Here is a 16,944-nt window from a genome sequence, read left to right on the forward strand (position 1 = left end):
AAGTCAGACAAAGACAAATACTGTATGATCTCACTTATATGTGGAATCTAAAAAGTACAACAGACTAGTGAATAAAACAGAAAAGAAGCAGATTCACAGATATAGACAACAAGCTAGTGGTTACCAGTGGGGGAGGGGCCTTAAAGGGGTGGGAGAGGGTGAGTACAAACTATCAGGTGTAAGATAGGCTACAGGGACGTACTGTACAACACAGGGAATAGAGCCAATATTTTGTAATAATTTTTAATGGAGTGTAACCTTCAAAAAATTGCATGAAAAATTTAAAAAGTAATCTATGCAAGAAATTAAAAAACAAAAAAATAAAGTGAGTGCAAGTGGCTAACTCTCAGTCTCTCGCTCTTTGGAATGAAGATGTGCCTTTGTGCTCTGGGAGCTTGGGGCTTTTACACGGTGGTTTCTGAGCTGTGTTTTGCTGCTGCTGTGGACCCCTGGGTGTTTTGTAGGAAGGTGCCTGTCTCCCTGGACTGCTGGTCCTTTGCTCTGCAGCCTGTCCCATCAGCGGGCTCTCCAGCCAGGGAATGCAGAGCCCTGGGAGACAGCTCGTCCAGGGGCAAAGTGGGGAGACGCTCAGAGGTCATTCATCGCTACACCGTACAAGTGAAGGCAGAGTGACAACAGGGGCGGGGCCCTGGTATTCCAGGAGCAGGTGACTGTGCTGTTGGGGGGCAGAGATAGGACCTCAGAGGGACTGCATCTCCTTCTTCTGCCACGTCCCTCTGCTGGGTCCAGGAGATGGTGCCATCTTTCTAGTTGGCAAGTGTGAGCCCAGGGCACTAAACGGCCCCCTTCTCTCTTTGGTGTCTCCAGGTGGACACAGTGTGGCCGTAAGCCTCTAGGCAAGAGCAGGGCTTGGGAGGGGCTGACCACCCCAGGGCTTCCTTCAGTTGGTACCTTGGTACCTTGGGTGACCACCTGGGTACTTGGCTTGGGTTTTGGTGGATGCATTTGGGGGGCAGGAAGCTTCAAGAGGACCAGCTCACCTTGCACATCCTCCCTTATCAAGAGCCCACCCAGCACAGAGCACAGCAGAAATCTCTATCCAGGCCAGCCTTCTTCCCTTCCTGTCCTACTTATCTCTATTCTTTCCACACTTTTGTGATCACATGGATTTATTTTATGTTCTATTTTTTCCCCACTGAGCATTATGTACTAGGCATGCTTTCACCATGCTACAATCATCTTATAACTGTTTGTTACATAAGTGAATCAAGTTGGCCTGGGGATAGGGTTTTTAGTTTCGAATACAGATGTGCAATGACTGACTTAACTGATCTCTGATGCAATCAGCACACATCTGGAGTTCAACACTGGCTCAAGTGTAGAAAATCACAATATGGCAGTGGACATTTTTCTGGCCCTTAAACCTAGCGACCAATGGATCAATTATTTTTTGCTTATTTTATTTGTCTCTATGTACATGCTGTGTCTTACAATTAGAAATACACTTAAACATACACTAAAGGCATCATACTGCCCTCTAGTGAATTCAGGACTGGAGTGAGGCAAACTGAGTTTGAACCTCATTTCTGTCTCTACTGGCCGTGGGACTGCAGGCAAGGGGCTCAACTTCTGAGTGTGGGTTTCCTATCTGCAGTCTCTGAGTTTCTGGAGACTTGTGATATTGGAGACAATGAAAGCAAGGCACTGGACTTGGAGCAAGCGCTCGATAAATTATAGCAAGAAAGTGGTGCATGGGAAAGAAAAAACTTTAAAAGCTTCATGCAGGGCTTCCCTGGTGGCGCAGTAGTTGAGAGTCCGCCTGTCGATGCAGGGGACACGGGTTCGTGCCCCGGTCCGGGAAGATCCCACATACTGCGGAGCGGCTGGGCCCGTCAGCCATGGCCGCTGAGCCTGCGCGTCCGGAGCCTGTGCTCCGCAACGGGAGAGGCCACAGCAGTGAGAGGCCTGTGTACCGCAAAAAAAAAAAAGCTTCATGCACACAGCCCTTTCACTCAGTTATTTGTTATAAATGGAAATCAGAATGCCCAACAATTTTGAGAATTCAAGTAAAAAAATGTTTAAACTACATTTAAAATGAAGGTAAAGTCATAGTTCAACCGGAACTGATTTTCCTTCCTTAACGTGATGTCTGAATTTCCTGTGCTACTCTAATAAATCACCACAAATAAATCACCACTAGGCTTAAATCAGTACAAACTTATTTGACAGTTCTTGAGGTCAGAGGTCCAAAATGGGTCTCACTGGGCCAAAATCAAGGTGTCATCAGGGCTCTGCTCCTCCTGGGGGCTCTAGAGGATGGTCTGTTCCCTGGCCTTTTCCAGCTGCTAGATGCTTCCTGCATTTCCTCAGTTCCTGGCCCCTTCCTCCACCTTCAAAGCCAGCAGCACAGTATCTTCAACCTGTCTCTGACTCTTAACACCTGCTTCTGTTCTCACAGCTCCTTCTCTGACCCTGACTCTCCCTCCTCCTTCTTTCACTTATAAGAAGACTTGTGATTACATTGGGTTCATCCAGATAACCCAGGATAATTTTCCCTACCTCAAGACCCTTAAATTAATCACATCTGCAAAGTCCCTCATGCCATGCAAGGTGACATTCACAGGTTCTGAAAATTAGGATGTGGGCATACTTGGAGGCCATTATTCTTCTGCCCATCCATGATAATATAAAAACAATAATAAGGAAACATGTTTAAGGCACAAACATGGGGGGGGTAAAAGCAGCCTCACAGATAAATCCACATGATGGTCCCCCCCTGTAAACATGATGGAAATGTCATGGAAAAAGACAGGAAAAGCTCAGGTATAAATGACGATTGACTTTTTAGAGAGTTGTGCGTGGTTTTTCCCCAACATTAAACACATTCTCCATTCCCAGAGCAAAAGATTTCAAATCACTTTATCCATAGAATCCCTTTCTTCAAATGCAAGGTCATGCAGAAATTCACATGGCAAAAGCAAACAATCTCCTTTTGATGTGCACAATCCTTTACAGTTTGCAAAGCCCTCCTCCCACAAACACCACTGTACTTGAACTTGTCTACCTTACCCAGAGGCAGGACAGTTGTGATGTTTCCCTTCTTAGGAATCAGGAAACCAAGGCCTAGAGGACATTGGTGGGCCTAGAGGGTCTTGATTAAGCTGGACCTTCTGCCTACTTCCACTGGTGCTTCCCATTCCTGCCTAGTGCTCAGACACCTCCAGAAATGAGAACTCCCCGCCTCCATAAGTGGCCTATTCCATTCTTGCATCTCCTGTCTCATGGCAAATCAAGTCCTTCCTCGCTGTGGCTTCTCCCATTTGGTTCTCAATCTATCATCCGAAATAAGGCTGGTTTCTCTTCCCCTTGACAGCTTGTCAATGGTTTGGTCATGCCCCTGGGTCTTTTCTTCCTTAGATGGAACTTGGAGAAGGTGGAGGCAGCTATGACGGCAGCCCTCTTGAACCATGAGTGGGAAGGAGATTGGGGGGGTGGAGGAGACTCACATCATGGTGAGTCCTTTAGGGCAGAGACCTGAGACCTCTAGTTTGTACCTGCTCTTGATCTGCTACCCCATGGAGGGTCCATGCAGGTCCAAGGGCCTGGACCTCCAACCTGGCCAGCCTGAGGAATCTCTATTCTTTTTGAAGACAGGTGTTGCAATGGTTTGGAAAAAGCTTGTATTTTCAATGCACCTCTAGCATGAATCCACTTGAATATACTTTATTCTTGCCTTAATAAAAACCAGGCTCCTTGTGACCAAGGTAATGTACTTTGGCCCCTAGCACAAAAGGGAATGAAGTCAGCTGTCTCTCATAAGGGCCATTGTTGGGGCTCACTTCTGTCCATCTGGCATGTGACCTTGCCTCCTGAATGTTTCTGGCCATCTCTGGACTGCAGAGCAGTCCCTTAATCCAGCTCAGGCCACCGAGGCAGTGGCCCAGAGCATCCATGGACAAGGGGCACGATGGCATCCCCTAAGGCGCAAAGGCAGCGTTGGAAATGTAATGATATGCAGACCAGAATGTGGTTGACAGTCCTTGTGGGGTGGGAGTGAGACGACCGTAGGGGTGTTCAGGAATGACAAATGAAGGCAGCTCCCACTAAATTCGGGGCTTTTACTTGGCTCACTGGGTGCAGGCAGCTCATGACCAGAGCTCACGAGGCCTCATCTCTAAATATGCATCAAACGTCTGTTTAAGCAGCGCCATCTTGAAGGAATCGTGAGTTAGCCTCCGGAGCGCACGAAATGCCTCAGTCTGGCAGGTCCCAGCCAATGGGTACTTGAGTTGCTTTCTTTCCAGACAGTGGCAGAGCCTGCTGGTGGCCAGAGGCTATTACTCATTCTCCCCTCCTCCTTAGGAGCAGGGCCCGACTTTCTGTGACAACAGTGCACTAAAGGACTACATTTTCCAGCCTCCTTGTCAGTTAAGAGCGGAAACATGATCACATTCTGACCAAAGAGACCTAGCAGTAGAAGGGCAAGTAATCCCTCCTTTTCACCCTGCTCCTCTTGGCTGGAAAGCAGATATGATGGCAGCCACTTTGGACCACGAGGCAACCTTCTGGGAATCTAGAGATGAAGGGCTCGAGGCAGATGGAGAGATGAAAGGAACAAGGTCCCTGACACCATGAAGAATTGTAACAGCCTTAGTCTGCCTACCTTCAACCTTTTCTTATGTGAGAGAGAGAAATAAACTTCTATTTTGTTTAAGACACTATCGTTTGGGTTTTCTATCATAAGGTGGCCGACCTTAATCCTGATATGTACACCTTTCTCTCAAAAAAACCAAACCAAGGGCTTCCCTGGCGCAGTGGTTGGGAGTCTGCCTGCCGATGCAGGGGACACGGGTTCGTGCCCTGGTCCGGGAGGATCCCACATGCCGCGGAGTGGCTGGGCCCGTGAGTCATGGCCACTGAGCCTGCGCGTCCGGAGCCTGTGCTCCGCAACGGGAGAGGCCACAACAGTGAGAGGCCCATGTACCAAAAACAAAACAAACAAAAAAAAAACAATAGCAGCCAATAAAGGACAGTCTTCTTTTTCTATTCAGGTCTAGCCAGTAACTGGCTTCTAAATGCCATAGAAACACACTCCCTCCCATCCACAAAACAACAGCAATAAAAAGCATTGTTTTTTTATTTATCTGGGGATTGAGGTCTGAGCTCTCTGCCAAGTCTATATGCCTGATCAGGGTCTGGTGACAAAAATACAGACCATGGGGGCTGGGATGACAAAGCATTACCGGGAAGGAGCATCCAGAGCTATCATTCCTTCATGGTGATGAGCATATATTACTTTTTTCTCCTGCCTGTATCGTTTTCTTGAAGCCATCCTCCTGTACGCTCTATAATTCTACTAGAGATGTCAATCAAACCTTGCAGCCCTCCATCCGCCAATCACCAGACTGGATAGTAACCCAGACTTGTCAATTCTGGGAATTCCCATCAGGGAATTCTAACTCCTGGGGCTGATTAGCTGATTCAAAGCCTGAAAAACTGCTTGTGTTTTTCGCTTCGTCTCTGGGACCTCTGTGCTTGCTGTGAGAATATGCCTGAGCTAGCCTGCTGGAGGATGAGGTACATGGAACAGAGCTGAGCCATCCTGGATCAGCTGGCTGACCACCAGATATGTGAGAGAGCTTCTGCTGAGACAAGAAGAGTTGCAAGGGCAAGCCCTATCAAGATTAACAGAGTAACTGCCATTGTCTTCAGCCAGTGAGTTCCGAGGTGGTTTGTTACGCAGCATTATTATGGTAATAGCTAACTGCTACAGGGTCCTTTCTACCAAATTACCAACAGACTGGGCAAGGTGTATCTCCCATGGTGCCAAACAAGGTGGCAGGTAATAGAGTGTGTTTTATTTATGCTCATAGGTTCCAGAGCAAGACTTTCAGAGTTCAAATCCCAGCACTGCCATTTGCTAGCTTTGTGTCTTTGGTTAAGTTATCTTGTCCTCAGTTTTGTTTTGTTTTTGTCTTAAAATGGAAATAATAATGCGATCTACTTTCCATGGTTGTTGTGAGGGTTTAACAGTCTAACAAATGTGAAGTGCTTAGAATGAAATGTTCTCAATGCAGGTGAGCATTGAGGAGTGTGTCTGCCTCCCGTAACTAGATGCCCCCTTCACCTCCTGGAAGGCTGGAAGACCACCTTATACTCTCCTCTCCCCACCACCTGGCAGAGCACCCAGCACAGTAAATATCCATTGTTTGCTGAATGCCTGGAGTGAACTTAGCACTTTTATTAGTATAGATGCAGGTTTCAATGTTCTATTTCAACCTAAGGTCAACATCTTTGTTCTTTTTATAAAGCGTACATGTAATATTTATCATTTTTTACAACTGGCCTTCTCTCTCACTCCCTGTTGTGCTATGAAATAAATCTTTTAAACCTTCTGTGCTGTCTGGCATTTGGATGCACTGCCCATTCTGACTGTACTTAATTGGAGCGTTTCCCAGGATTTCCTCCCCAGTGGAGCCAGATGGGCATCCTCACGTGCCAGGAGATCAAGCTGGAGGAATTGCTGTCTTCTAACAACCTATAACCTAGTTGCTTTTGGAAATCAGATCCCATTGGCTCCTTCTCAGCTGCCTTCGTTTTACTCCAGAGCCTCCAACCATCTGACCATCAGCCTTCTTCCCTGAAGCCTGACTTTTGGATAGGTTGCCTTCCCAAGGGCCCCATGGGAAGCCCCGTAGACCACTACCCACTTGTGTCCCTCTGTGCGTGAGGGTGGTGGGAGGGAAATCACCCCTGGGTTCCAGTCCTTCTTTTGTCACTTACTGGCTATGAGATGGGGGAGGAGCTTTAACCAGGGTCCCCTGTGGGCTTCTGAGGGAGGGGGCTCAAGTCCCATCCCCACAACCATGCTCCACAAATTTTGTGTATTTGGGCGTCTACCGAAGAAAGATCTGTCCTTTCCATCAAATTTTAAAGGCCTCTAGAAACCAGAAACCATATAACCACAGCCCTGGACAAATCATTTCACCCCTGTAAGCCTCTGTTCCTTCATCCAAAAAATGAAAGTAATGATAATGTTCTCTGATTTCATGTTATAGAAATGTCGTAAATGAGGAAATAGATCTGAACTACAAACTGCTGGACAGACATAGGCAATTATTAATATTTCATTATGACACGTCAATTCAGAAAATACTTAGGTTGTTTGGATTTTAAAAGATGTGGCACAAATTATAGTGAGCTAAGGACTACATATAATTCTCAGTTTTTTCTTGGATGTGGACATTTGGGAAATTTAGATTAGAGGACAGGATATGGATAATAAGAACCTGGACAGAGTCCTCAGTAATAATGACAGCAGGTAATACTGTGGACCATATAGATATAGATATCATCTAATTTAATCCTTACAACAAACCCATGGGGGAGGCTTATATCATTTCCTTTTTACAGATGAGGATTCTGAGAATCAGGACGGTGAAAAGAATTGGTCAAGGTCAGACTGCAGAGCTGGGATGTGAAGGCAGCACTAGTTATTCCCAGCCCTCATGCTGAACCTCGGTGCTGCCGGCCAAGTCTTGTTTTATAAAACTAAAAGAATGGGTATGCTATTGTTCATTCTACATTGTCTGTCTCCAGGCAAAATGATTTTGTCTTTTCCGGGCTGTAGAAATGCCTCTGATTCTGAAAGCTCTACTTTGAATCTGGCCTAGAAAGCTACACAAGATGACTGCCAAGCCCCATGTGGGCCTCATGCTTCCCTCCTGTAAAATGGGTATATTTCTGTTCCTTTGCAGGGCTAATGGGAATGGTCCAGTGGGTCTTGTTGCAGAGGCCCCACGCTGGTGTGATGTGAGGGCTCATTCTGTGCTTGTATGTTCCCTTTCCTTGCATGTGAATGTTAAGATGGGAAATCTGATCAGTGAGGACGAGAGGAGCAGAGGGAGGGCCGGGATAGACTTAAACCACTAAGAAATATGCAGCATCTCTGGGGTTGGGACAACCCGAGAGGTGACCACAGAGAGACACTGAGCAGAGGTGAGCAGACCTGGGCCTTATCCTACTCTGTCCTGGCTTTTCCAGGCTCCCTGTTGCTAACCGTAAAATTGTCACTTGCTATCTGGTTCTACAAGGATTAAGTCACTAGCCACTGCAGTCGCTGACCTTCAACAGCCCCTGAAAGGAGTTCCGGGCAAGGATCAGGAATGAGGCGCTCTGTGCTCTGGGAAAAACTGGTAGAACAGGGCTTCAGAGAGATATTTTCAGGAGAAGATTTTATGAGCTGAAATTTCTTGCATATCCTCATATCTAGAAAAGCACTAAAATCATTAATGGTGACATCTGCTCGTGACCAGCAGCAGCCTTCTGCCAAAATGTGTGCTTGGCTGTACGTACCCCTTTCACTGAAATCATATATACTGACACTCCCACACCTCTTTGGGCGGTCTCTCAGAGCTATCTGAGATGCTGTCTCCCAGGCTATAGTCCTCATTTTGCCCCAAATAAAACTTAACTCACAACTCCCATGCTGTGCATTTTTTTCAGTTGACACTTTGATCTGTGTCCCCACTCTGGGCCGCCCATAGCAGGCTGTTGGGAAGATGAAACGGGATAGGGTGTCCTAGGGCACCCAGCATGCCCTGCAGCGCTGACCCCTGTGAAGAGGCCAGAGCCACATGGACCAGACAAAGCGGCCCCTACCTTTCTCAGCTCCAGCCTGGTCGTGCTTCTCAAAGATCAGGTAGCGTGGGCTCTCAGGGAGAAAGGGCAGGCTCACCAGCTGGACCAAGACGGGGACGGCAATCACCCCAAACAGGTACGGCCAGGTGCTCTCCTGAAGGGAGAAGAGGGGGCTGGTGAATGATGAGGACTTCAGTCATTATTTGAGGGCTAGGCCCCTGGGCCAGGCAGCTTCTGCTGTCTGCACAGGGTCCCTCTGCACAGTGTGAGCCCCAGGAACAAAGGCTGGGGAGCGATTGGACACTGGTTTTGTTAGGGAACCATTGACTGAAACCGCCCGCCTTGGCCAAGCATGATAATGACCGCTTGCATGAGTTGTCTCACACAGGAGGTCCTAAAACTAAATGGGCGAATTCGGGAGGGGCCAAAAGGAGGGAGGAGATGCCAGCCCATAATAAGTCCTGCCAACCTTCCAGAAACCCTCACACTGGAATCCATCTTGGCTGAGAGATGCGCACTCCGCCAGGAAGGACCCTGAGTCAGACCAAGTATGGGCACAAGCAAGATGATGATTGGCCAGAGACAACCCGGAAACCAACCCCATTGCCCTAAACCCTGAGACTGCAACACAGGTGGCAGAGCAGTTCTCCTGGGTTCCCTTACCCTGCTGCTCTCTGCCTGGGCACCCCTTCCCAATAAAGTCTTTTGCTTTGTCAGCACGTGTGTCTCCTTGGACAATTCATTTCCGAGTATCAGACAAGAGCCCACTTTCGGGACCTGGAAGGGGTCCCCCTTCTGGGAACAGTTTAGCACCAGGCCCACGTGTTTGGTATCTCCATGCAGGGGGTTGGTGAATCCTCAGAGCCACCTGACAGGCGGTTACCTGAAGGGTGACTCCAAGAAGGTGCAGTTTGGGGAAGCCAAGAGCTGGCCAACTCAGAGGCCCCTGGGGCATCAAGTCTGGCCTGAAGCGGCTCAGCTATTTCCTGGTTGTGTGGCCTTGGAAACATTCTCACGGCCCCTTGGAATCCCCTTCTCCTCACCTGGGGAATGGGGACAGCCACAGGCACCCCTCAGGCAGGCGTGAGAGTGGGATCAGATGATGCGCTCACTGTGAGGCCTGGCACCCAGTAGGTACACAGAGGAAACTACTACTATGCGGGTGGCACCACCCAGACGCCTCCGAGGCCCAGGATATCCGACCCATCTTGCTCCTGTCAGTGAAGGGCGGCTGGAGCTTTTCCACGTCCCCAGGGAAGTGAGGGTGGGCCTTTGGGCACAGCTCGCCCCTGAGGTGGGGGAACTTGTCACTTCCCACTGGCTGTGAAAGGCAAGCAGGCCAACACCCACCATTCAAGAGGCATTTTGAGTCCCTTCAAGCAGCACCATTCGCCTATTAGGTAGCTTAAATGCTGCACGGGGAGCCCATATTATTATGCTGATTAAGGCAGCATTCTTCCTGATTTTTTTTTAAAACCCAGGTTTACAAATAAACTCTCATTGTGTCTCTGAAAGGAGAGAACATCAATAGACAGCAGTTCTGATGGGGAGAAAGAGGAAAAAAACCCAAAGTTCTCACTGTGGAATTCTTGAATGTTTCATTTCCTAAGAAAGTACAAGGAGAAAAGAAGACACATCCAGACCTAGAAAGGCTTCACACAGGGAGAAGGTTCAGATGCCCTTGTTCCCGGTGAATTTAAGGTTCTTGTCTCGCTGCAGAAGAATTCGGAGACAAGGCAGGGAAGTTAAGAAAGTAACGTGAGAATTTATTTAAGCAACAATACGCTCTCAGAGAGGGGCAGACAGGTGAGCTGCTGTCCTGGCCTTCTTTGGCAAGCCAGGGTATACAAATGAAGGCGTAGAATATTCCCTGGGGAAGGAGGAGTTTGGGGGTTGTATTCATTGATTTTCATCCCAGCTCCATCTTCCCAAGGGGAGGAGGGGTGTTTGTCCTTATTTAGCTTAGATCAGAAGTGTCACGGTGTCGGTGCATGATGGGTACTTACCTGCAAGGCTAATTTTATTGTAATGAGAGCATAATGAACAGCAGGTTACATTTGGACACAAGAGATTCCCGAATTGCCTCATCTTTCTTTGTCTGCTTCCAGGACACTTATCACCCCAAAGGTATGGTTTCCTGTCAGTCTGGAGCTTCCTGCTTTTCTTTGTCTGCCCATGGACCCCCACTGTCTACAAGATGCGTGGTTTCCTGCCACCATAGGATATGACAAAAACTGGTTAGAACCAACTAGGTCCAAGATGGCGGAAGATTCAACTTCCGGTGTTCCTTAAGCCTCATTATACACTCATTGTAATACATTAGCTTGCTAAATGACACACCCATGACGCCATGACAGTTCTGAGGCCAACCATAAAAGGCCAAAAAGTGGGCGGTGGCCCAGTTCCTGGAAAGCCCCGCCCCTCCCCCTAAAATAATTGGAATAATCCTCCCACTCATTAGCCTATGAAATTACCCAGTCCATAAAAACTAACCAAGCCATATTTTGAGGCTTCTCGCCTTTTGAGATGGTCCACATTCTGTCTGTGGAGTGTGCTTCTCTCTAAATAAATCCACTTCTTACAGATCACTTTGTCTCTCACTGAATTCTGTCTGCAATGAAACATCAAGAACCTGAGCTTCATTAAGTCCTGAGACCAGGTGCGTGATCTCAATTAAAAGACTGTGGGTTCAAGTCCCAATCTGAGGTACACGGTTTCACCACTAGATGGAAACTGCTGACCATCAGCAGGCAGACCCCAGAGTGACCATCAACTTATAGACCCCCAGGCTGGTTGGAGCCAGAAGACCGACATCTAGATTCCTGAACCATCATCCTGTTGCCTCACCATCAGCCAATCAGAGAATTGAATACAAGCTGATCGGGCACCCTGCGACCCCCTCCCTCACAATGTCTTTAAAAACCCTTCCCTGAAAGCCATCTGGGAGTTCGGGTCTTTTGAGCAGGAAGTGCCGGTTGTCCTTGCTTGGTGCCCTGCAATAAATGCTGTACTCTCCTTCACCACAACCCGGTGCAGTACACTGGCTTTGCTGCATATCAGGCAAGTGGCCCTGAGGGGCTGGTAGTGGAGAGGGAATGCTGAGGGTTACCTTTTGGGGTGTGAAAAAAATTCATATTTTATGGCAAGACAAGAAAAAATTTAAATAAAAAATTGTCCCTGCCCTTTGGCTCCTCTGCCCTCTACTGTGCACTGTGTATCTGCATTATGCATCCACCAAACCTCCCCCATCAGCAGCAATACCTGCTCAGCCATAAAGAGGAACAGTCTCCTTGCATCAACAAGACAGCTCCTTAAAGATAACATTCCTTCCTGGCCTTGGAAGGGGCCATGATGACACTTGGATCTGGATTGTGTAAATGGTCAATAATACGTCATTGAATGTACACCCCTCTGTGTCAAAAAACTTATATAACTCTGCCTTCATTTCTAACAGGTGCAACAGTTCTTGGAGCTTTCTGAGGTGATCTTCCTGGGTTATAATCCTCAAATTTGGCTCGAATAAAATTTTCCATTTCTTTCTTAGATCGACTGATTAATTTTTCATCAACAGGGGTAATGAAAATATTCTGGAATTAGAAAGGAGTGATGGTTGCACAACTTTGCAAATATACTAAAAACCACTTTTAAATGATGAATTTTATGGTATGTGAGTTATATCTTAATTTTTAAAAAAAGATCATGGAATAAAAAAATGACATACAAGTAGTAGAATTTTCACTACATCTTTTTTGGTGTGTGTGTGTTTATTTTGTTTTCTCTTAGGGTTTGGCTACTGTCTCAGTAAGAGCAAAACCAGAAAGCTAGGGGAAAAAGACAAGGGAATCAACCCAATTAAGCTCCTACTATGTGCCAGGCATGGTGTGAGCTCATCACATGATTGTGTCTTTTGACCTTCCAGCAGCTGGTGCTATTTGCACTTGAGAGATGTGGAGACAATGTAATATCTGTGCTGAGGCCTCCAGCCAGCAACTGCACACGTGGGAATCAAGCCCGAGCTTTTCCCACAGCATCAAATTAGAGAGGCCCCTCCCAGGGGTGGCAACCTTGGAGCTGCCACTGGGTGGAAGGAAGAGAGGAGCTGGAAGGGTACTCTTGGAATAGGAACAGCAAGTACGGATGTGCCGAGGCATGATCCACCCAGGATCATTGAGAACAACAACTGTAGAGGAAATGTAGGACCAGGGGATGCTGGAGACATGGGAGCTTGGGTGGAGGCTGGGTCATGGGTGGCTTTGCTGCTATTCCATGGCACTTGGACCTGGCTCTGAGAACAACCAGGGGCCTTTGAACTGAGATGGACACCCCCTTTTTCCCCGAATCTACAATTCAGTATTTCTGGAATCATGCAGTCTGTGAGTACATTGAATGGATTCCCAGTATTACTGAGAAGCCCAGTACGGCCTGTGATCCACAGCATCTTAAATGCAATCTTTCCTAACGGTGATCACTTTGGTAGCTGTGATCTGGGCTCCATCTCTGGAGAAAAACTGATGCTACTGACCCCAGGGTGGGTGAGCCCCAGCTTGGGGTGCTGACGGTGTCTGGACCGGGGAGGAAGAACAGCGGGAATGTTCAGAGTGGAGCTCGGGCAACAGTTTACTCCCAAGGCACTGAGCTTAGCCAACAGCAGAGTACGTGAACTTGGCTCTTTCCAGTGAGTGTTTAGAGGTTTCCCAGAGATGTTAGGCAGTCATAGGGAGAGATGTTGTATTTAGGAGTAATTATTGCCCATCTTCTACCAAGAAAAGTACGAGTGGGTATGTGGGTCGTTGATCATTTTAAGTAGACTGTTTCAGCCATATTATGCCATGTGACCCACCCAAATAATAATACAAATGGCCACAATGCCTTTCTTCTATGGATGGCTGCACCAAGCGCTTTAAGCATTTATAACAATGAATGAATACGTCTGATCTGCCAACGACGTAATAACTATCGTGAACACTTATGAGCAGTGACCTGCAGCCTGGCCACAGATCCTGAGCAGGCTTTCTGGATTTGAACGCTGCCTCTCTCCCACTCTCTGTGGCCTTGGGCAAGTGACCTAACTGCTCATGCCTCAGTTTTCTCATCTGTAAAATGAGGATAATACTTATGCCTATACATTGGTCATTGTGGGGGGTGTTAAATGATTTAATAGATGTATAAAGTGTTCAGCCTAGGAATCCACACACTAGCATTCCACAGGAAAGAGCAGTTTTTACTACCAAACACCGTGAAAAGTTCATCACATAGACTATCTCTTTGCATCTTCACAGCTGTCCACCGAGATGGAGCCCATGATGATGCCCAGTTTACAGAAATAGTCACCACAGCATAGAGAGGCTAAATGACTCATCAGGGCTCCAACTGGTCACAGAGCCCCGACTGAACGCCAGGTCTCAGACCCCAGAACCTGAGTTTTGATCCTTGAAGCCTGGTCACAGGTGCCTCAGTGACCAGGGAGGGACCATGAGGCCACCAGACCCAGGGGATCTGACCTCGTCCATCAGCCTCCAGTGGTCCTCAAAGATGATCCTGTGTACCTGGTCCTAGCACCGAGCCGAGGTCTCAGCATTTCCCACTACAGTTTAGACTTCTTGCTGCCTGAGGGCAGAGAGCATGCCTGGCACATAGTAGTTGTTCAATAAATACCTACTGGAGAAACACAGGAGCGTGGGAAGGGGCTTCTTACATACCATTGCTGTTGCAAAGAGCCCTGCCATTTGCATTTCTTTTTTTTTTTTTTTTTTTTTTTGCGGTACGCGGGCCTCTCACTGTTGCGGCCTCTCCCGTTGCAGAGCACAGGCTCTGGACGCGCAGGCTCAGCGGCCATGGCTCACGGGCCCAGCCACTCCGCGGCATGTGGGATCTTCCCGGACCAGGGCACGAACCCGTGTCCCCTGCATCGGCAGGCGGACTCCCAACCACTGCGCCACCAGGGAAGCCCTGCATTTCTTTCTCAGGAGCTATTCAAACAAAAAGGCATGTTTTAAAAAATCATGTATTGAAATGGAGAAGGACCCTATGGTCCTTGACCCCAGCACTATGTTCTCCACCTGCCTTTTGTCTGTGGAAAAACTTTAGCCAAAGAATAAGTTTAATCAGAGAAGTGAGAAAATGCAGAAACAAAAGAAAACAGTCCAACAGGACTAAATAATAATAGTTTAGTCATTAAGCATAGTCAGGGCCCTTTAGTTTCTATTCAAGGGCTATAAATAATACTCTGAGCCATATCCTGTGAGCTGTCTTATAGATACTAAAACCCTCACCAGGTGGAAGAAGTTAACTACATGATGACCAGACTGTAGCCATGACATAAATTGCCACAATTCCAAGAACTGGACTCAAAGAAATGGGAACAAACCAGCCCCGGAACTGAAGATTAACTGTAGCTAAAACAGTCAAGATGACGTTGATCAGACCACCATGTGACCAATTTCAAGATGACCGTCGGAGCTGACTCTGCTGCTTCTGCATGTAGCCCCCTCCCTCCACCTATAAGAGCTCTTGCCCCCGATTGTGGAGGGGGGCGGTGAGTCAGCTTTTGGACAGGAGTCCGCCCTCCCCCTGCCAACCCCCGGTTGCCGGCAGCTGAAATAAAGCAAACTTTCCTTTCCACCAACTTGCCTCTTTATTGGCTTTTGAGGGGCGAGCAGCCAGACCCCACTTTTGGTAACAGTATGACCCACCTAACATGGGACCGCTAAGTGCTACGGAGAGTGACTCTCAGATGAGTCCCTGTGGTGCCAGTTAGAGCCTGTTGTGTTCAGTAAAGCATGAGGTCAGAGCCCTTACACTTGCTTATTTTATTTGGGAGGGAAGAAAAATGGAGTCTTGTCTGCCGAGATGATTTTCACTCTCTCTCAGGTGAGTGGGTCTTGCGATAACTCAGTTATCTTCCTCTTTCATCTGCAAGGCTCCCTTTTTTAAAATAGACTTCTAGGTCCTATTTCCCCCAAGCTATAGATGACCTCAGGCCTTTCCATACATAAAACCCTCCTGGACCATGATGAGATAGCAAAAACTTTTAAGTAGAGTCGGAATCATTGATCTTATCCCAAGTCAGGTTCTAATTTAAGGACATCACATCGTGCCATCGCCCCCCAGTCAAGTGGAGACGGGAAGGTGATGCTGGTGGCCACTCCTGCCACTGCCAGGACAGGCTCCCAAGGCCGCCGAGCTCCATGCTACTGGAGGTGAGAAGGGGAGGAAGGAGATCTCCCTCACAAGGCTATTTGGGGGATGAAATGGGCTATTTTTTTTTATATGTCTTCATATTTAAGATCCCATTCATTAGACTCAAGGCTAACATTCATCCAGCTCTCCAAGTGTCAAGCTCCATGCTGGATACTTTACAAATGTAACTGCAACAAAGTTTAAAAACATAGAGTTCATGGTGTCTTCGAGTCACAACCTTGGTTTTTGTCTCCTACATTCATTCAAAATGTAATCACTGAGGGTGCCCTTCCCCACCCCATCTCAGGGGTCTTAGATGGTCCCAGAGTCACAGTTTCAAAATCAACCTGAATGAATGACGAATTTTCCACCCCCCTCCCCCTGCCAGTCCAAGCTTGCATCGAGCTGGAGTCTGCAGTGGAAAGAGGTGGGGGTGGGAGGTAGATGTTTGAGGTTCATTTTTCTTCCTCCCCCTGCCCTCCCCCAGCTTCTACCCAGCGTCTGACCACCCCCCTCCCCACAAGGATGGAAGAGGTAAAGAACTAGGTCAGGTCCCTGGGGCTGGCAGGACGTTTATAGCTGATGTTCCTTCCTTGTGAGCATTTTCACAGGAATTCTGGAGAGTTCCATCCCTGGGATCAAGCCCCCTCCCACTGCAGTTTCCCTGACCTGAGAGTTTGCATCTTGTTTTCTCTCTCTTCTGAAGAGTCATCTCCTCTGCAGCCCCAAGGAATCCAAGGTCAAGGCTACTGTGTACTGTGAACGTTGTGCCCAGTGCCCCCAGGGGGTGAGTTGAGGCTGAAATCCAGCCCACTCTGACCTCCAAGCTGAGGGCCCTCGGGGCTGGTTATTAACCTTGCTTTTTATTTCCTATGTTTTATGATGATTTGATATCTTGGAGCCTTACTGATCCTGGAGAGACTCCCCCTCCCAGGCTAGTTAATTCCTAGCAAACAACTTGCCTGGGAGCATGCCTTTAACATACAAACCAACCAATCCAGAGCCCACACCAACCACTTCCTCTATTTAACTCTGACGCACCAAGTCAATATGCCCCCTGCCCTAAATCGCCCCAGGGCCAGGTACCAGACAAGTAGAGACAGCCCCTGTAGCCCTGGGACCACCTGAAATTATTCAAACTATGTCATCCTGAGCTTTCCCAAG

The 16,944-nt window shown here is 47.8% G+C and overlaps 1 protein-coding gene across 1 annotated transcript in view; it reads right to left on the reverse strand.

The window, feature by feature from the left end:
• Positions 1-16,944, reverse strand: part of SLC2A9 (solute carrier family 2 member 9) — a 210,231-nt gene that overhangs the window by 102,904 nt on the left and 90,383 nt on the right. The window contains 1 exon segment of the mRNA XM_089911655.1: positions 8,623-8,755. Coding sequence (XP_089767781.1) covers positions 8,623-8,755 — 133 coding nt within the window.

The sequence above is a fragment of the Delphinapterus leucas genome, chromosome 5, assembly GCF_059928025.1.
Source record: "Delphinapterus leucas isolate spDelLeu-1000000601 "Yukka" chromosome 5, BTC_Dleu_Yukka2, whole genome shotgun sequence".
Classification (NCBI taxonomy): domain Eukaryota; kingdom Metazoa; phylum Chordata; class Mammalia; order Artiodactyla; family Monodontidae; genus Delphinapterus; species Delphinapterus leucas.